At 40.9% G+C, this 22,298-nt stretch overlaps 1 protein-coding gene across 1 annotated transcript; it reads left to right on the forward strand.

The window, feature by feature from the left end:
• Window positions 1-4,230: 4,230 nt before the first annotated feature.
• LOC133133960 (homeobox protein BarH-like 2) lies at window positions 4,231-15,266 on the forward strand. The gene is made up of 4 exons (XM_061250283.1): window positions 4,231-4,415; window positions 11,397-11,697; window positions 13,705-13,789; window positions 14,049-15,266. Exons 1-4 carry the CDS (start codon window positions 4,232-4,234, stop codon window positions 14,259-14,261), a joined length of 783 nt encoding a protein of 260 aa, XP_061106267.1. The 5' UTR covers window position 4,231; the 3' UTR covers window positions 14,262-15,266.
• The last annotated feature ends 7,032 nt before the right edge of the window (window positions 15,267-22,298 follow it).

Here is a 22,298-nt window from a genome sequence, read left to right on the forward strand (position 1 = left end):
TTCAACACGTAAGCATGGAAACCACTCCTGGAAACCATAATCTTTTTTTATTTGAATATTCACGAACAATAGACAAAAAAACTTCCCGATGTGCCCCTTTGATATAATAATAATAATAATAATAATAATAATAATAATAATAATAATAATAATAATAATAATAATAGAATAATTAATTTTCATTCATTCATTTTTCATTCATTCATATTGTTCATTGAAATATATTATGAACAATAACTGGGTGTCATAAAACATCTTTGTTCCTGTCACAGTTCTTATACAGTTCTGTGGTTCCTGTATTAATTCCAGAATATCCATGCCATTATGGTAATGCTTTTATCTGTAAGGCCTATTGAGTCTGTGTTAAATCTCATTATGCATCTGTTTTTAATATATAAAATGGAAAGGAGTGGTGATTGATCAGAGACCGTGCTCCTCTGCAGGCAGACTGCTGAGAGATGCACTGATGAGTCATCCCTCATCTGCCACTCACCTGTGACACCACCAAAAAAAAAGGACTGGTTGGTTAAACCTACACACACTTACATATTCTTGTAATGTTTAAATTACAGACCGGCAGGGCGTAACTTTAGCTTGAATGCTGGGGGGTTAAAATGCAAAATGCATAGACCCTCGAGAACTGCAACCCTGTATAAATGTCAGTTACTGGTGAATTCTAATGGGGGAATAGTAAGGAATATTGATCAGTTGGCTATGTTCCAGTCACAAAATGAAAGCGAATGGGCGATTGCGCCTGATTCCATTAAAATGGTATGGTTTGTCAAACAAATATGGAATCCTGAACTGAATGTGATTGACAAAACACGTCTACATACACATATACAGAATCCATTAGCAATACACTGATTAAATAAATATGCAAACACAGAGCCATCGATGCAATGCACCACTCTTACGTAACACCCCCGGTCATCTCCACAACATAGCTGAAGTACTGAACATAAAGAGTGATTTTCATGGAGGACAAGCCGACACACCAGAAAGTGTCACCCGTTTCAGTTACTTGGGTGCTAATAGCTCCCCCTTGTGGAAAATCTTCAGCCTGCTAAATGTGTGAGTGAATGAGTAAGTGAGTGCGTGAGTTTAGTGAGTGAGTGCGTAAGTTACAAGCCATGATGAGCTTTGCAATATCAAAATATTTTTCCTAATCATTAATTATGCAATACACCGGGGCTGAGTTCAATTCTGGTGCTGATATATATATTTTAAATCCCATTCGGAGGCTGAACTTGACTTGTGCCGTTCAGCAGGACACGTGACATTGATCTGATGAAGATTGTTTTTATTATGATGTTACCTTTATCTCCAAATCAAGCCAAGTAAATCATCATCATCATCATCAATCACTGCATAAGCCCTACTGCCTGAAATACATTTAACGCAATCCAGTCAACTATGTAGAGTAGTTATCTATCCATATACAATAACTGCTAAAGCTGCCAATGCTTTTTGACAGTACACAGAAGTATGGACTCTGCTCCTTACATGTTTTCTGTAATGATTAGTGATGGGTATTCTGATAGACAAGTTCCTTTCATTGGAGCTGCATTGAAGTTCATGACAATGTATTAAACAAGGCCTCAGCACAGTGTAGTTGTCATTTTATTTTCTAAGGTTCAGGTAGTGACAGTTCACAGGTCTCATTGGCTTCTGCAGACAGCTGTGGCTGAGCTCAAAGGTAGAATCAGTGACAGTATTGCGTAGGACCTGAGACAGAGTTAATGGGATCTGGAGTCATTTCCAATTGTAACCAGAAGAGGGCAGTGTTCTACCGTTTACAAGGGCGCAATCTCCAAGTCGTCTAGCCGAAGTCCACACTAATAGGTTAAGAGGCCCCAGCTGGCCAAACTAATGAGGAAAGCTGTGTTTTCAATAGGACATGTCATTGCTTTGTGGGAGCAAGGTCACCGGTGTTATAAGACCCAGCGTGGACAATACTGGACCTAAAAAGGTTAGTTCCACTGTAATTAAACATTGTTACGGAAGTACAAGGCCACATGGATGCATTGTGAGTATCATCACCTTTAGCCTGGATTTCTTCACGCTGTCTGTAAAAGTTGTGGAATGTCACCCAGGAAACTTTAAATCAGGCATGTCCAAACTTACCAGAAAAGGGCTGGTGTGGGTGATTTTGGCCAGCACTAACACAGCTAATTCTGCCGATCATGGTCTTGATATAATACCATGATTACTTATTTAGGCTGTCCATACACCAGACCATATTTGAAGCAAGTAAAGTAACATTGAGTTTGTGCGTGCCTCCATCACAATACACGATACAACAGTGCAATAGTTACAAACTCAGTCGGTAGCTGTCTTGATGTAGTCTTTTGCTTGTCTTGATCATTCTGACAAAATGAAACATGTTTCCAGTAATACTATCATAAGTAATATATGGTTGCAGCATTATGATAGATAGATAAGCAATACAAAAAATAAATGGGCTGTCTTTTTCTGACATCAACTGGCACTGGCAGTGACACGTCCTTCATGTTGCCCATGTCATTCTGCTATTTTAGCACAGACCATTGCACAGACAAATGCGGTGGTGGGCAACAGCTGTTGCAAATGCTGTTGCTGCTGCTCCAAAAATAAAGAAATAAATAAAATGAAATATAAAATCACTGCCCCACGTCAATGCAATCTCCCCCTCAACTCAGTAACTTACCTTCTTCTCCAACTCATCCCATTCCAGGGAAAGAATGCAAGGGGGCATGCGTATACAAATAAAAAAATCCACAGGAAAGTTTAAAAAAGTACATAAAAAAATAGCCACAGAACTCCTTCTGTAATTGGCAACCTGTTTGCAAATGCACTCTTATATATGCAACGCTCACGCATAGCGCCATGTTCTACAACATATGTAAGAGCATAGAATCCTCTCCAGCAGTACTGGACTCCTAACTGAAGATTTTATCAGGACAGACTGCAGCATTCCCGTTGATCTACAGTAATTAGCAGGAAAATTATGAAGGCAAAGAAAATAAGGGGGAACAAAATCACCATATTATTAAAATATGTTCAGGTTTGGCTTGTGTTATTTATAAATTGTGTGTGTTTCGAAGAGGTCAGAGGTTGAGAAGATAATTGTTGCAAGGGGTGAGAATCTGCTGTCACCGTCTACTTTTCTGCAGAGAACCCTGAAAAGTGCTAAAGAAATTGCCTCATTATTCTGACACAAAATGCGAAAATATACACAAAAAGCAGGTTTATTTGACTTTGACTTTGCTAATTCACTTATGGAAATGTAAGTATTTCTACCGTTTGAAAGTATTTCCTTTTTTCACCACAGATGAGTTTCCCTGCAGAGGAACATCGCTCAATGTTGCTGCAGCAGGAAGCCACACTTTATTAATCTCAAAACACTCTAAGGTGCAGGACCACTTCAAGTCCCCTGAATGTGGAGAGAACGTGGGAGTCAGGAATACATTTTTTACACAAGTACATTCTCATTTTTGAATAAAAAACAAGTTCAGTATAAAATCTCTGTTATAGTGTGCACATGGTGCCTGTTGGTATCCTTTTGGATAAACTTTATTAGATTTATTTGTCATGCAACAATACTACTACTACTGCTGCTGCTGCTGCTACTACTACTACTACTACTACTACTACTACTACTACTACTACTACTACTACTACTACTAATAATAATAATAATAATAATAATCATGAATATCATATACACTCAGCGATGACTTTATTAAGTAGACTTGTACACCAGCTTATTCATGAAAATATTTAATCAGCAAATAATGACGTGGTCAAGAGGTTCAGCTGTTTTTCAGACCAAATGTCAGAATGGGGAAAGAAATGTGATCTAAGTGACTTTGAATTCTGAGAGAGAGAGAGAGAGAGAGAGAGAGAGAGAGAGAGAGAGAGAGAGAGACTTTGATTGACAGGAAGATCGTTCTGAGATGAAGTAACCTATAGAGTGATGAGATCTTTTAAAATGCATAGTACATACAGTGAGAATGTGCACACAGTTAAGTGAAGTACAGTAGCTACTGTTGGTTATACTTTTACGCTGATAGCTAAACTTCAGTAGCCTTTTTATGGGAGTAATCACAACGAAATAAACATAGATCGGCAGAAATCATTGAAAGGGACATCCTATTCAGGAGCTCTATGAACATTTCCGCGTTCGCTTTATCTCTCTGATTCACTGAAGTTGGCGAGTGCGAGAGCCGCGCACATAAAGCGGGTGACCATGCACTGTACAGCCGAATTAAGATGCGTATTACCCGAGCAGCTGACATCGGGCAGGCGACGTTACAAGACGTTTATGATTGACGAAATTTTGTCCAAGGAGACTTGTGATTACTTTGAAAAACTTTCAATGTGGCCATCGGGTCTCTTCCTCCCAAGACCAAAACCTCTGCAGTCATATTCGGGTAAGTGGCAATAATACACTGTCCATGTTTCCTTGAGCAATAACTCTGGATGAGCTGGCTGAATTGTAGGCTATTGTATGAGGCATTTAAGACAACAACACGTTTTAAAATCGCATTATCCTGCTCATCCATTTCAGGCTGTAGCTTGCCTTTGACTGCATTTTGTATTAAGCGGGGATTTGTTTGTTTGTTCAATCGTGAGGGGAACAGTTCTGTAGCCTAATTACCTCATTTTGTAGCCCGGATCTCGCTCCATTACCTAAGTTTGCCTATTTGCCAGATGGAAGATCTTACATTTAAACAACATAAAATAAATGAAAGCAGAAATTACTGTGTTTGTACAGGGTCTGCGCTGAATCATGACAGTAATTGAAATGCACACTAGAAGAAAGTAACATTCGCTTGAAATAAATTAGAAATATTTCCGTTACCGATTTAAAGATATTTTTTAAAAAACTTTTTTGGCAGTTGAGAACAGGGATTTACTCGTTTTACATTTTGCAACCACAATTTGTGGCTGGAAATTCACTTGTAGATAATTATTTAATGCATGGAACTCAGGCTGCTCTTGCACTTTTAAATGTTTTACACACTTGGTTACTTAACGTCTACTACAAAAAAAGTCCAATAGGGCAGGCCCCCGCTTGTGCAGTTGGAGGGGACGTCGGCGAGGCCACAGGTCTTTTGGCGTGGCTACAATCTGCAGGCTCCTTGATTAATCTCTACGTGCAGACGCACGAATAAGCCAACGTTAATTAGAAAACTTTCCAGTGCCGTGGAAAAAAGGGAAGAAAACCTTTAGGCTAAAACAGTGGGCTATGTCTACAGCTGTTGATCTTGAACTGGACACAAACCAGTGAAGCATTGTAAAAATCATCGCTAATGCAATCAAAAAACTGCCGCAGTGTGGTGCTTAATGTTCATTTATACAGCCGAATATTTTAGGAAAACAGTTAAGGTTAAGTGCTTTTTCTCATGGGCACACTGGCGATACCCCAGGTAGGGTCGGACCTTCAGCTTCTGAGTTAAAATCCCAGTTGCCCACCCACTATTGTGCACTTCTGAGCAGGGCTGTGCGTGGCATGTGTTTTGAGTGGCATGTGCTCAAAGTGAGAAAAGGGCACACCAACCTGGAATACCTTTGACCAGAATATATTTCCAAAAACGAATAAATTAAAATGAATGACATTGATGATAATAATGCAAATATAAATGTATTAATCAAATTAAAGAGGCAAACTGGGCAAGCAGGGCAGGTGCTTGTGCACCTACCACCCTGGAGAAGTGGAAAACTGATTATTATGTCTACTCTTTATTGTTTCGTTGGAAATATAACTGGTATAACAATTACATGCTTAGCAGAAGCCTTGCATACATAGCTGATATTTTTCTTTACAAATTAATACTCACTGAAGTCATTTGTGATAAGTACCTTGTGCAAGAGATCAACAGCGTTTATATGGGTGGCAAACCTGCAATCTTTGAATGACAAGTTCCTCTCACATTACACCACACTGCTGGCATAGCAGGTCCTGCAACCATTAGTGTCTTATATTTCCTGGTGGGATTAGCACTGGGATTTGCACTTCGGTCATTTCTTTCCACACTCGTTTATACACATGGCTTGCACATGGGAAGCTGATGGTGGCTAAGGTGCTTGACTGTGACCCGGTAGGCTGTTGGTTCAAGCCCAAGTGTTGCGGCAATAAGATCAGCTGTTTTTCCCTTGAGCAAGGCCCCTAATCCCACATTGCTCCAGGGGGATTGCCCCCTGCTTAGTCTAATCAACTGTAAATTGCGTTCAATAAAATCATCAGATAAATGACTGTAATGTAATACACTAAGGCAAAGATACTCAAATCTGGCCCTTGAATCCAAACAGCCCTTGTGTTTTTTTCTCCTAGGAAAATAACTGAACAATTAGTGCTACTGATTGGCTAGACAGCCATCACACCTGCCGTCCATGTCAAGGGAGGGTGGAAAACCAGCAGTAAGAGGGCGTCAAAGCATTAATCTCACTCCCTGGCATGTACCTAAAGTGTCCAGCAGATGTCACTGTTTGACATTCTAAATGGCGGTGCCGAAATGCATCGTTTTTTCAGGGAGTGAAGGCAGTTGAAGTCAACTTGGGACATGAAGGCCTTGCAGGAAGAAAATGTAGACATGCAAGAAAGCAAATTACTGCTACATTCCAGTGGGAAAGCACCTGTAGCTATTTAACCTTTAACTTTCAAACAGTTCCCTTCTGTGTCTTCCATCATGTTTAGCTCATAAATTTATACACTTCAGTATCACAGTTATCACTGCTTAAATCATCTTGGCATGTGAAGTGAAATCCATTATAGCATAAATGCATAAATGCATACAGTGGTAATATGCTAGAGTGTAGCCACAATATAATCTGCAAAGCTGTTGGTCCTTAACCCCACATTGTTCCAGGGGGGCTAGTCCCCTGCTTCATTGAATCAACTGTATGTCGCTTTGGATAAAAGTGTCAGCTAAATCACAAATTATTATTATCTTCATGGTGATTCTTAACTTGTACAGACACTTGGTTGCCTGTATCAGGAAGCAGGATTACTGAGTTAACTGGACCTCCCAGACCTGGAATATAGAATGAAAAAAAAAAGCTTTTCATGCTTTTACTCACAGAAACATGCAGTTATCCATCAAACTCAGTAATCCGGCTTTATGATACAGGCCCCTGGTTGCACAATGGGGAATATTACGCTGGATTATGACATTTGGTTTTGAGGCAGGGGTCTTTCAGCGAGGTGTTTGCATCCACGGTGTGCGGAGATAATATCCGCTCTGGTTTACATTGCATTTCCTCACATGACAGGGCGATGAAAGTCCAAACGCCGTATGAGGTGGGCAGGTGCGGTTCGGTTCCCCACTGACCTCGCAGTTCCGAGCCGCTACAGCAGAAGGGCTTCGGAAATGAAGCCGGAGTATCTGAGCACTTTTACACAATCTTAACTTCTAATCCGCCCCGAACAAAAAGACTGGCCTCCAATGCTGACAAACAGAGCTGGGCTAAAGCAGGAATTTGAGTCATAGCCGCCATACTGCACTTGATCCCATCTGTCACGCAGAGACAAACCTCCCAGGCGTCTGTCAGAGTGATAAGAATTATGTTTTACAGTGGTTTGTGCCACAGGGTTTTTTCATATTTCCCATTGTTTCTTGTTTGAAGCATTGCACAATAAAGGTTCTTACAAATTGGTGAGAACAGGGAGCAGGCAGATACGCAGACTTTTGCCTTTCATAGTTGAGCGTACTCAAAGCATGCCAAACCCTATATCAACAACATTTCCAATAAATTTTGCAAGGACGTTGCAACCGACAATGGTGAAATTATTTAATAATTTATGTTCGACAGGGTGCGTTTATAGGTGAAAACAACAAAGACTGCTGTCAGACTTGGGGTCTGCTACAAAGCCAGCTATGCCCGTATGGACCCTGAGAATGTCCGTCTGCATACGTATTTTTGATGACTATTAAACGGCCTTAATTGCTCAAATGCTAAATTTATGCAGGTTTGCCAGATATTTTTATATATTTGCACAGGTTCGAGTCAGCACAAATACTGTAATTTCCTTTTTTTCATGTCAGCAATAATTAACCAGAGTTTCGTTAAATAATAAATGTGTAACTGCAAGCAGGCATGATGAAAATTATATGTAATTACATTGCGTACCCTTTTAAAACCATGAAAGAGAGAGTTGATTTGGGATTATGGTTAATTGCTGCATGCAGGAGTGAGGAGAGTGGGTGAGTTCTGGGTCGGCTCCAGTTTAGGGTGAGGTCTAAAGTTATTCAGAGATCCGTTCTAATTACATTAACCACTAAAGCCACATTAAGTACTTCTCTCTGTTAATCCGCCAGGTGTTCCTTCAGTCATTCGGGTTTGTTTGATTAACAGTTTGATTCAATGATTTATGTCGATGTGTGACTCAGGACGTACACATAAACTGCATAAGCCGCTTATTAAAAATGTACGTCTTGTCACGGTGAAAGGATGATTCTGTCAAGCTCTTAACACCAATGAAGGGCGGTGCTGAGGTGAGGTTCTCACTGTCATCGTCGCTAATCCCCAATAAGATAACAAGCACTTGTGGACCTGCATTTCATCAGGGAATGCTGGGAAGTGTCCAGACTTTGGGTCCTCCTGATTGAGCGGTGAATATGAGGCATTGCTCTCGACTCGGTGACGCGACACTGAATGATGTGCCCGCTTGGGCGGATGCACTGTATGACGAACTGCTGAAAAGCAGCAATGTCCTTTCAGCGCAGTACAAATAAGCCATTCATCAAGAGCCCCATTCAATGCGCTGTACCTGACAGACACGAGAGCGCTGAATGACTCTCAGAAGACCAGTTCTCAGAAGGAAGGTTCACCTGGTCAAAAGGACGTCTTGTGGTACAGCCATGTGGTGCAGCCTACGTTTGCATTTTTGAATGTGCAAGGGTTTGTTTAATTTGGCAACTGCCATTTAGTCTGCTGTGAGCATGTATCAATATAATTATATCATGATTGGCTGGTATTGATTTACATTTACATTTTAGTCATTTGGCGGACGCTTTTAATCCAAAGCGACTTACAAGTGCATAGGTTGTACCATAAGTCAGAGCATCACATCCAGAAACTAGCAAAATATACAGGAAATGCTGTTCTAAACAGTTGTCATCAGAAGTGCATCTTTATTTTTATTTTTATTTTTTTTATTTTTTTTGGGGGGGGGATGTGTTTGTGTTTTGAATGTACTGTCACATTAATCAAGTTCCTGGAGTGATATATATTTTAATTTAATTAAAGGTTGGAACTGCCTATTTATTGGATGATTGCTGTTTTGTTTTGTTTTGTTTTTAAAATGTGTTTGAAGGTCAAGAGCACAAAGAGATACATATCATATAATACAGATCATATAAAACATATGCAGCTTTTCCATTTCCCTATGATAGTAAATGATGCATGAGATTAATGAGTAAAATATAGATAAATGCCAAATTAGATACTCATCTGCTATTACATACTCATATTTCACATGGAGATGTACATACTGACAAGTTAACATCCTCCTCTCCGCGATCAATTATTTTTCTTTTTTGTGGAAAAACAAGATGCTGGTTCCCAGGAGAAAATCTATAACAGTAAATGAGCTATGGATGGCAGGACTGTGAGTATGTGTGTGAATGAGTGTGTGTTTGTGTGTGTAAGTGCACACGTGTGTGTGTGTTTGTGTGTGTGTGTGTGTGTGTGTGTGTGTGCACATGCCTGTGGAAATCTGAACATCATCCAAGAGCTGTAAACTTCCACTAATGGGATGTGTTTGAGCCCCACATGTCTGGACAAGTGCCCCTGGAACACACACACACACACACACACACACATAAGCACAAACACACACGCACACACAGACTCAGGGCGTATTCACTTTGGTCTATTTGGTGAAGACTGAAAGGCACACATAGATATTTATGAAATCTGTCAGTTCCACGATGCAAATCAAAACAAACAAACTGAGTGAGATCACGAGACGATTGCATCGAAGGTTGCTACGGTTCATTTGGCAGCGAGAAGCTGGTATGTTTACCCAATCACACCCATGCATATATATACATATATAAAAACCAGTGCATTCAGGTCAGACTTGTCCCAATGAACTGTCCCAAAACTGTGAAAAACTTGGAACGAAAGTGTGTAAATATGCATGTCACTTGAATACAGTTGTTGACCCTGCTGAAAACAACTGCTCAATCTAGGTTTTGAAACAACCCAGCTTGACCAGTTTTTGACCAGTTGCATTTTCGAACTGGTTAAGCTGGCATATCTGGATACAGCAGGAAAATGGTTGATTTGGGGTTGCTCTAGTTATTCCTATAATGAGAACAGTTGTTGTTTTAGTGAACACACATCACAGTTCACATGCCTGTATTCATTATAGTAGCTGTGCCTTCTAGAGAATGTCCTGTTTACAGAAAGCATCCCATGGCATTAAGGGTACAGTGTGAAACAGGAACAGATTTCCAGGTTTTTCCAGGACTGAAACAAGCTGAAGCTTACCTGATAAGTAACTTTGTTTAAAAGTGCTTACGCTCGCAGGTGAACTCGGTTTTGAAAGTTCCCTTATGCCAGACATATTTCCCCTGAAGCCGTGACACATCCAATTACCTCTGCAGAATCTACAGCCTCCTGAAGTACCACAAGGGTGAACGTGTGTCTGCCGGAAAAAAAGAAAAGAGGAAAAAAGTCACCGGACTGTCTGTTCCGCTGTGACATTCTGTCACGTTGGGGACATTTTAACTGACGTTTCCCCCTATAGAGGCTATGATAAGGGATGGTCCTGTCAGACAGAGGCACAAAACCAGGATTGGCCCAGTATGGCCTCCTCACACCGTAGATCAATTCTCTGTTGACGCCTAAGTAAGAGGGTGGATCTTCCCCTGTGAAAGCGTGAGGCATTGAATGTGTTTCCTGATTGAACGGTTTGCCTAGCTGTTTGGCTATGGCCTAATGGCATTCCTGTTAGTGAATTACTGCGGCCTTTGTGCAGAAAGGTATTGTGAAAACGACACTAACATCTGCTCATACCTGGAATCGGAAAAGTGTGGCTCTTTCTGACTGAGGCACATTATTGTGCATGCAATACGTTCAAATGTATTCCATTCTCTGAATGTTTTCTAGCCATAAGTGTGACGAAAAACTGACTGAAGAGTGCACGCCATGGTGTATCGTGAAAGAGTTACATTTTGCTTGATTTATTTGCATTTTTTGTGTGAAAAAAAAGGATCTTTGTGTGAATATATTCATATTCTACCTACCAGTAAATTGCAGAGGTCAGCTTTGGCACTTTCAGAGTTGATTGGTCAGCCTTGTGTATGCCCTTCATATTGATTGGTTAACATCTGACCAGTGTGATGCACAGGAATGGGACCAGGTTGGGATCAATCGATAACCATTGCCGTTTTTATTCCCAGAATCCTCCGCTCTGTTGTCCTACCCCCGGATCTCGGTCATCGCCCACCATGACTGCGGCCCTGGACTGACCTGCCTCTCCACCCCCCCTTCCCCCGCTCTCCTGCCCCTCCCGCCCCACTCACACCCCCACACCGAGCGCCCCTCGGGCGAGACACCCAGCAGCGCCAGCGAATCGGAGACGGAGCAGGGCTCCGCCCACCGGAGGAAGGCCCGGCGTGTTCGCACCATATTCTCCGAGCAGCAGCTCTTTGCCCTGGAGAAGAAGTTCCAGAGACAGAAATACCTCTCCACGCCCGACAGGTAATCCCAAAATGGCTTCCCACCCCATTGCCAAATACAGCTTCATAAAGTTCATGGGGGATTTCATTCAACTCTGTTCAGGCATTTGTGTTATTTACCGATTGTTAACATTCTACATCTCTTCCGAATCATGTACAATGGACTGTTTTATCTTTTTCCAGTCATTTGATGCACATGTCATATTTTCCATTACTTGCCTGAATTTTTTTGGCCTTGCTGTTGAAGCTTATTATAGAACATGCCTAAACATGCTGATCAGACCCATGTGAAAAAAAGAGTTTATTCAGCATATGTGAATCATAATTATGTAAACTATGAATACTTTAATTTATTTCAAGTATTCTCAAGTATGAAAGATTATACTTCAGTGATACCTACTATTCTGTTTTTTCCTCATGGGGAACCAAATCTGATCTCCTCAAGATGGCGTTCAGCTTGAGAGAACATGTCTCCATGAGCCTCTCGATGCCTGGGAATGGCAGTTAAAGTCTCAGGGCCTGAACACCTCCCACAGTGGTGGAGAAAGAGCCAGTGCTCTTTCTCCATGAGCCTCTTGATGCCTGGGAATGGCAGTTAAAGTCTCAGGGCCTGAACACCTCCCACCGTGGTGGAGAAAGAGCCAGTGCTCTTTCTCCATGAGCCTCTTGATGCCTGGGAATGGCAGTTAAAGTCTCAGGGCCTGAACACCTCCCACAGTGGTGGAGAAAGAGCCAGTGCTCCTGCTTCCTGAAGAGGCAGAAAGACATGCCAGTGAGCTCACAGTTTGTGTTGGATCGCCACCAAGAGCCATCTGACCGAAGAAGCCAAGTGTCATGTTTGAGTCTTACTCCATAATTGAGCTGATTCGATTACAAATGCAATAAAAACATCTAAAAGGATACATATTTTTCTTGAGTGTTGAAAGCTTGCACCTGTTAGTGACAGGCCTGATTGCTGAAAGGGAAAATTTTCCTTTGTTTTAGAGATTTTCTGGGTGGCTCTTCCTGCTAAGGCTATACTAATGGCCATTTGTGGTCGCTTGCTGAATCCTGACCATACCAGGGCCAGCTGTGACTGCTTGCCCTTCAGGCAGAGGTGCAATTGCCACTAGACTCACAGGGATGGCTCACTAGCGACCCCCACTGGCCAGGCAGTGTCTGCAGTCTGCTTGTTAAGCTGCACATCAAGCATCTACCTCATATACACATACATCAATATGCTTCTAAACTGCGGTGTGATCAGAAACAGTGGCTGATATCATGCTTTGGAGTAGAGCATATGCTAATTTCTAGAGGGTTTCTAGAAGGTTCCAATCTTTTCAAGGAAAGTGATTAAAGACCAGAACCTCATTGGGGAAGTCAAAGGTTATTTTGGAGGTTACCTCAGATGTGCATTTTTCAGTTGTGTGGCTTTTTCAAAGATTTTAAAAAGACTTCTTGCAGACGCCTCTACGGTATATTTCCCCTGTTGCTATGCTAGGAACAGGCTAGCGCTTGTGACAGTCGACAGACTGACAGTTGGCCTCATTAACAGCGGATGTGTGTGTGTGTTTTCTGGAAGAGTGTAGAACATCCGGGCGCAGAGTGGGAGACAGCGGGTGCTTTGTGTAGGTGGTTGCATTAGTGACAGGTGCTTGGCTGAGGCTTCCTGGGGTATGTAGTGTGGTCAGGCAGGTTAAGGAGCGTGGTGACAGACTGTAAACATACACTGCAATAGATATGTCAGCTGAAAGATGGTTTGACAGTCCCATACATGTAACCATACATATTTTCATGTTTTTCTTTTCAATTATTGTTTTATTATGGTTAGTCAAATATCTTTGTAAAGTCAATGGAGCACTTAAAACAACTTCCAATAATATTTTTCTATTACAAATGTACAATTCATGTGTTACAAAGGGAGACTTTTTACAGACGTTGATGAAAGTAACGCAACATGTGATGCCTTAACTAGACATGGAGGTGTGTTTAAAAAATTACACATTATGGTTATATCTGTTCTGAGAGCGTTGTGTCTTTCTCCCAACAGATCAGACTTGGCCAGGTCTCTAGACCTGACGCAGCTGCAGGTGAAGACCTGGTACCAGAACCGTCGCATGAAGTGGAAGAAAATGGTGACTTCAGTGACGGGGGGGAAACGGGAATTTTAGAACGAGGGGGACTTGCTTGATTGATTTTGACAGATGAGTAAAATGGCATTCCTGGACTAAGAAAGCTTTAGAACAGTGTTGGTCTGGTGAAGTGGCTCGACAGCCTTACATTGCCCTGTAATTACTATATGTCATTGCCCCCCCCCCCCCATTGCAACATATCTGTGTGGCTGATTTTCAAAACGGTGCTGAGTGTTTGCTTTGCATCCTTGTGATCCTGCAGGTGCTGAAAAGAGGGCAGAAGTCTCCCACTAAACCGAAGGGCAGGCCGAAGAAGAACTCCATCCCCAGCATGGAGGAAATCGAGGAAGAGGAGAGGCTGGCCGGGCAGGAGAGGGAGCCTGCACACAAACCTGCATCAGAGGACATGCCTCAGGCTAAAAACTCCAAATCCCACAATCCCCCACTGCCAGGGAGTTCTACACCAGAGCTGTAACCCACAGATCAAGTAGGCATGCTTGTGGCAAGCTAAAGACACCAGTTATATTAAAAATAGATGAAAAAGCTAAAGAAAAATACATATCTGGAGAATTAAAAGACTGGGACATTAGCACTCAGAGCCTCAGGAACATGGATACTTGTGAAAATACTGAGTCTTGTCTTTAACAGTGCTAACTTTGTGCAGGGAAATATATGTGACATGAGAGAGAGACTGTAAAATGTTATTTCAGTTATTTTTTTCTTTAATAAACAAAATCATCTATTTACACACACACACACACACACACACAGTACGGTTGCGTACACATGCCCGCACACAAATACAAACACAGAACAACATACATACACACTTGCATTCATACTCAACGTCAGTACAAAAGTCGACTATTGTACAGACTACTGTCATAAAGGTTATTTTTCCTCAAATGCAATTCATAAGTGCCTTTTTTCATATTGTCTGCCTTTAAAAGCATTTGCTTTTAACTTACATATTATTCATGTTATGTAAATACAATTATATTGAAAAAAGCTGTATGTCTCATAACTACAGTATGGCCACAATATTTAAATATGATTAATAAAATATGTTGTCAAAACATTTTGCGAGATATGCAAACCACTGAGGTACATTATATCCAGCAATATTTTACATGAAATGTTTTTTCCGGAGAGTTCTTTTTAAATACCAGAGGCAGACAGAGCTTTCCACGGGGGAAAGCCCACAGGCTTCTACAGTATCAGAGTGGAATAAATCACAGTCTTTGCCTGCAAAGCACATAAGCTGTCAGATATTAGGAAACGTTTTAGTGATGTTTTCTGCCTTTGGGCTTTCACCACAAAGCGGAGACCTCTCTGTCAAAAGTTTTAAATCATATTCCTGTAATACTTGTATTTGTAAAGATCGTAAACTTGTATATTTTTATGATGTATATTTTATGCCAAATGGGTGGACTTGTTACAGTACTTTCCTTGGGAATGAACAGATACTACCTACATTATGTTGAATCTAAATGTATTTTATGTATATTTCACACCAGTTAGAATGCATTTTTTACTATTTTACATTTTATTAAGAAAAGTATGAATTAAAACATTTTAAAATGATTTCAAGTGTGCATTCTGTGTTTTGAGTAATAATTGTGCAATAATTGGCCTGATGATAATATTTACATAATACGTAATGTTTTTGTGGCAATACACAATATTTACTGGCTTTATGTAATCGCATATTTTATTACACTGATCTTGAGAGTGCCTGTTTGCCTTTCTTTCGAGGGTAGGCAGTATTCAGAGTTTAATTTAGAGCTGACTGGCTTACTGGTAACGCCAGTGAGATCATTAGTCTCTAGCATTGCCTGAGTATGGAGCAGTATTTTGTGAAAGTATCGTATTGAGACAGCAAGAGATAGCCAGACGAGTAAGTGAAACGGACAAATAATGACAATTACCGACTCAGTCCAGTAAAACACAGAAATCCTACGTTTCTTTTCTTGTTAATGTGAGAAAATACAGTTACCACAAAGCATGGTAAAAGCCAGTAAATCAGTTCGTCAACTGAATCAGCACTGGCTTTGTGTCAAATTATGCCACGTCCTCTCGACTTTTAAATAAACAAACCAGGTGTTACTATTTTGGTTAACAGTGTGGCAAGTCAAATTTTAACACCTGTACTTGCCAAACTGGATGTTGATTGAAATGTCGATTGACTCTAGCGCATACTATATAAATAATTAACTAAATTAATAAATACAGTATAACCCCCCCCCCCCCTTTTATTGCTAAATTCATGACAAGGATTGAGGAAACATTACAGTTAAACTATCGCCTGAAGAGCGTTTCGTTCAGGAGACACCACTAAATAACAGACACCTACTCTAGTTTCGAGGCCGGGGCAAACATCCCACGGATGACCTCATAGCTGGCACACCATTAACAGGCTTGCAGAAACAGCCAGTGGGGAAACAGGCTTCAGTGCACCTGGAGAAGCAGCCATCTTCCCACAGGTCTAGGTCAGTGTGTAGCCAGGGTAAAAAAAAAATGTATATACAGTTAGTGAGCATTTTATTTGGTATTTATTAGACTTAGATTTTATTTATTGGTCTGCTGCTCTAGCCTATCCACTTAAGAGGTTTGTAGTGTTGTGTGTTCAGAGATGCTCTTCTGCATACCATTGTTGTAATGTGTGGTTTTATTTGCGTTAATTTACATTACTGTCACCTTCCTGTCAGCTTTGAACAGTCTGGCCCTTCTCCTCTGACCTCTCAGTAACAATGCCTATTTGCCCGCAGAACTGCTGCTCACTGGATGTTTTTTGTTTTTCGTACCATTCTCTGCAAACTCTAGAGACTGTTGTGTGTGAAATCCTAGGAAATCAGCAGTTTCTGAGATATTCAATGTCTTGCACCAATGGTCATTCATCGGTCTAAGTCACTTAGATCACATTTCTTCCCCACTCTAACATTTGGTCTGAAAAACAGCTGAACCTCTTGACCATGTCTGGATACTTTTAGTTGCTGCCACATGATTGGCTGATCAAATATTAGCATTAATAAGCTGGTGTAGAGGTCTACCTAATAAAGTGCTCAGTGAGCGTTTAAGCAGGGGCACTGACTGGGATTTTGAGGCCCATGAAAAGATCTCACATTGGGCCCAACCACACCAGACCACACCAGACCCCCGTTTTAATGTTCTTTTATATTTTTTCATCCAGGACCCTTGGAAAGTCCCCAGGGTCAGCCTAATGTTGACATGACTGAGGTGATGTTTGTGAAAGCAGCAGCCAATGTGGTATCTACTTTGCACCAATTTTAACAGAGAAAATATTGGGGGGGAAAGAAATCTGAATTCTAAAAACCCCCCAAGCCTGCTCCCCCTTCTTTAAGTGGGTTTTTCTAATTTCACCAGCCTTGATGAAGATACTATTTAGCTAACTAAGCAGCAGGTACACTTTCATGCTAGGAAAAGACAAGCATTGCTGGGCTGAATGGCCTGTTCTTGCCATTATGTTATGTTATTTCAAGAAGAATGATTAGTTGAGATATGCTCAACATCTGACAAAAGAGCCTCAAAGCTGTGTGTAAATACCTCACAGGAGAGATGACAGTAAAATGCTGCATGCTGCAGGAGGTAGTAGGCTTCATATGCTGCCAAGTGACTTAATAATTGAAAACCCATTCTACCAAGCGGCTTATACATCTAGATAGCGTCTGTTCATTTCGTTACAAAACTGAAGAACACTGTATTCACAATAACCTCCGAATAACCTGTCTGGAATGTGTGTGTTTTCTGGAATGAAAGTGATTATTGTTTGCATGCTTACCAAAGGTAGATTTATTGATCTCTTTTTCAAAGACAAGAGACCTCAGTTCAGTTCTGGGGCTGCTTGGGCCAAAGACCTTTAACCCTTTACAGTTTTTTACAATCGCTAATATCCTTTTGTCTAATCTGTAGTCACATTTTAGCACATTAGCACAACATCCGTCTGTTGTGGACCATAACATTAACACATTTTACAGAATATGCAGTCTATTAACATATTTCTAAAATGCTTACATTTTCTTTACATACAAGCTTGCCCAATACCAGAATTATGGATCTTTCTTGTCTTATTTACAAATGCTTGCACACAGCATGCCAGAAATGAAAACCTAATGTTCAAAACCTTAAATAAAGAATAAAGCCTCTACTTCTGCAACAACAGCAGCTCAAAAGCTATATTGAAACAGCAGATAAGCATTTTTGAATGAACAGATCATTGAAACATTGAGAAATTGCTGATTTAGTGAAAGTTAAAATAGACCAACCACACATGATTCCCATCTCAATCGGAGACAGAGCCAGGTGCTGACGTTCTTTCAATTACATGGACATTAAAGTAAAAAGGGGACTTTTTGGATTGATTTTGTTCAATGTGGATACAAAACAACACAGAGGGGCAGAGAGAGAAAAAAGTAGCTGGACCAGGCAGAGGAGTAGTTGGACCAGGACAAGGGAGAAAGAGAGGTAGGGGGAGAGGAGTAAGAATGCGTGGTGCTGTTCAAAGGAGAGTAAGAGCTGTTGTCACTGATGAAATAAGAGCCACCATCATAGACCATGTGATAAACCATGGTCTATCACTGAAAGAGGCTGGTGAAAGAGTCCAGCCTAATCTCGGACGGTCAACCGTGGCTTATCGGGAATTTCAGGTAAGTAATGCATTTCACAAGGGCTTCTTCTATCATTACTGCTGCTATGTTCCGCAGTGACTGTAGGCCACCAGTCCTAATGCAAATACACATGTTGTATTTTTGTTCCTTTAAAGGAAGAGGTGGAAGAGGAAAGCTCCTCAGTGAAAACCAAGAGCATGCCACTGTAGGATTTGTCATTGCTGACAATGCAATAAAACTGAGAGAAATTCAGAATTATAGAGGACAAGCTGGTATTTCACAATGTGGAAAGCATCAGTCTGACTACCATTGCTCGGACTCTGACCAGACGCAGAGTTTGAATGAAACAGTTGTACACAGTTCCACTTGAAATAATTTATGTAGACGTGGCAGGGTTTAACCTGGCAAAAACACGTCGGTGGGGAAGAAACTTCATTGGGAAAAGGACCAACGTTGATGTGCCCGGTCAGAGAGGAGCAAATATCACAATGCTGCTGGTTTGGTCCTGCAGAAATGGCAGATCGGTCCCTACAACACTGAGCGCCTTCTTTTGTTTTTAGATGACCTCCACCAACAACTGGTGCCAGAAGCAGAAAGGGAACAGGTGGGAGGAAACATGAGGACATTTGTGATTGCATGGGACAATGCAGCATTCCACCATTCACACGCAATCACAAACTGATTTGCAGCCCATCCAAGAATGGTTTCCCTTTTCCTCTCCCCCTATTCGCCTTTCCTCAGCCCCATTGAGGATTTTCTTTCTGCCAGGAGGTGGAAAGTGTATGATCATCGGCCACGTGACCAAATGTCCCTCCTGGATGCAATGGATGCTGGCTGCAGACTGCCAGAGGCGGATAAGGCACGCCAAGCGTTTCTGTCCAAGGCGCATAGCGAGAGACGACATACGATGTGATGAGGACGAGAACATGCAGCCAGATGCTGAAGACCGCATAGATTAGAAAAGGACTGTGCATTTTTGTGTTTTTTCCCTTCTGTGCCTTTTTTACTGTGATTGACCTTCTTTTTTTATACATTTGGAACCAAAGGCCATGTATGTTGGACTTTTTTGTTGATCACTGGCAGCAATTTCATGTTGCTAATAAAGCTTTTACTGCAGCACTTATGTCACTATTTTTTCCGACACTACATTCTATAAAGTAAAGATGACTCATTCACTTTTAGATAGTATGTTGCCAAAAATGCACACATTCCACACTCAACCAATGTAGAGTGGTTCACAGTAAAAGGAAACTGAATTACAAAAAACAATGGATTTCATATTGTCTATTGTATGCAGGTAGAACTGAATGAAAAGTAAGGCAGTTTTTGTAATGCCATCAACTGTTAGCATTTTGAAAGTCGTGTTAGAATGATTTGATATTGAATCAGGTTTGCTGTGTTTTGATAGAGTTAGTGTATGTAGACTAAATTGTTTTGCATTTTTAAATTGTAATTAAATGGTATTTAATGAACAAAATGTGGCTGAGCAGAAAATTAACTATTTGGCTAATTGTGTGATGTAATAGGTGTGTTGCTGTGTTAGGAGTTTAGAAAAAGTATCTCAAGTATAGGCAAACGCTTGTTAGCAATTGTAAAAAATGTAAATGGAAAATTTATAAACTGCTATTTTCAGCAACTAGGGCTACACAAAGTGCTTTAAAATTAACACTTCTCATTCGCCGATACACACTCATGCACCAACGGCAAAATGATGCCATGCAAGATGCCAGCCAGCTCCCCGGAGCAATCAGGGCTTAGGTGTCTTGCCCAGGGACACTGAGACACACCTATTACATCACACAATTAGAGTGGGGGATCGAAGTAGCAACTCTCCAACTAACAGATGACTGCTCACACCTGCTGAGCTAGGGTCCCCCTGGAAGGCATAAGATCACAAATATGTGATTAGAATGCTCTTAACTGAACAGCATAATACTAATCTAACAATATGACTAGTTGCAAGCAAGAGTTCTTGAACAAAACAAAACAAGAAACCTACTCTTCAAAGGGATAAAAATGAATATGCACATGATGCACAGTATCAGTCTAATGTCGAAATGAACAAGGTGATATTAGTGTAGGCTAAAAGTAGTGTGTTTTCTACTGTATACTAACTTCAGCAGGGGAAAATATGGAGGGAAAAAAGCAGCACTTTTTGATGGGCATGTTTTGAATGTAGTCATTGTTGCCGCATACTTCAGCCTTTTCCCTGAGCTATTGTGATGGAGACAGATGTCAAAACATTTCTCACTACGCCTGTGTGGAGTAGCTGTTTTCATTACCGAGATCACATAGGGGTCAGGGATGCGTCAGCGAATCACAAGCCTCAAATTACAGCTCTTAATAGCGCTAGTCTATCTTCCAGATCACATAACAAGCTGAAGGTGAGTGTATGTCAACCCACAGCCTTGGAGATACACTACGTATGATGCAGAACACCGAGTCCAGTGTGAATATACTATTTTTTTCCTAGCAAAGCAAGCAAACACTCGAGACTGAATTCACATTCCCGCAACACAGACGGCATTCCACAGACTAATCCCATGAGTAATTTTCCTCATTGTTCCAGGGAAATTCACATTGTGTTGTGGCGCTGGTTGCTATAAACATTTTGAATGATTTTCTCTGTGTAAGCAGTGCTGTGGTATCGTGTTTCCTTAGCGATGCTATACGATCAGGTCTATTGTGTGCGGGGCTGAGGAGAGAGATGGGACGGTAATGAGCAGGCATGAGTCTGCAGGCTGAATGACACGGGCAGTTGTAGTGGTAAGGACGTGGGGACATTTTCACATAGACAGAGAGAGTGGCTTTACTTAACCAGTCAATCGGCTGCATTTCTTTTTCAGGATGGTCAAATATGACTCAAGTGTGGGAAATGCGAACAGATTGCAGTGTGTATGTGTGTGTGTGTGTGTGTGTGAGTGTTCATGTATACGTGTGTATGTGCGCGTACGTGTGAGTGTTCATGTATACGTGCGTGAGAGTGTGTGCACATATATGTATGTGTGTACATGTGGATTAAAGACAAAATATTCTCATAACTCTCTACTTTGATCTTCGCAATTTTAGGCATGCTGATTTGCAGTCAAAATATAAATATCAGCGATAGATCAATGTTCAAAACAAAATATGGCAGCGTATAACCTCACTAAGTAATAGATTTTAAAAAGTCAGTCGATACCCCTGTATTTGTACCTTTTACCTGTGGTTTTCATCAGTGTGCAACATTGGAAATGTCCCCCTTTTCACTGTTCTCCTACATCACTGGCCACTGCTAAAAACCACACGACTTCTTATTCACAGTTAAATCAGACCCATTGTTTCATGCTATGCAATGTGTTAGCCAAGTCTAAACAACATAATGTAATGTGTTAAATGGTTAAATAGTAGTAATTAAGGAACTATTAATTTAAAGAAGTGGTGAACTGGGGGAGATGTTACACACTTTTAGAACTAAATTAATAAAAGCCTTTTATTTCGAAAAAAGTGTATCTGGTGGTGGGTGGTTTGTTTTGGATATTTAGTTGAAAATATTAAGGTAGCGATGTAAATGAAATTCAGGGAATTATTATATATATTTTTCTGTCCCTTTCTGTATTGGTGAGTCAGCAGCAGAACACCACAGTGGCTCTCTATTAATTTACACTTACACTTCAGAGAGTGGTTGGCTGTTGTTCTGTACTCAGCACTTTTAGTTCTCATAAAGGCTTACAGTAGATGCCAAAACAGAGAGGTGGGAACAGCAAATACTGTACAATGCATGCAAACAAGGAACATACTTGGGCTGTCACTGCCATCCATCACAAGCTAAATACATACAGATCTCTCCAAAAATGCTTTATGTAGGGACTGCTGGGTGGATAATCCTGTTAAGGCACCGTTCTGCT

The sequence above is a fragment of the Conger conger genome, chromosome 7, assembly GCF_963514075.1.
Source record: "Conger conger chromosome 7, fConCon1.1, whole genome shotgun sequence".
Classification (NCBI taxonomy): Eukaryota; Metazoa; Chordata; class Actinopteri; order Anguilliformes; family Congridae; genus Conger; species Conger conger.

Coding starts and splice junctions, on each gene's coding strand:
- LOC133133960 (XM_061250283.1), top strand. CDS start 4,232: ATGCACTGTACAGCCGAATTAAGATGCGTATTACCCGAGCAGCTGACA. Junction 4,416..11,396: donor ACCTCTGCAGTCATATTCGG/GTAAGTGGCAAT, acceptor TTTTATTCCCAG/AATCCTCCGCTCTGTTGTCC. Junction 11,698..13,704: donor TACCTCTCCACGCCCGACAG/GTAATCCCAAAA, acceptor TTCTCCCAACAG/ATCAGACTTGGCCAGGTCTC.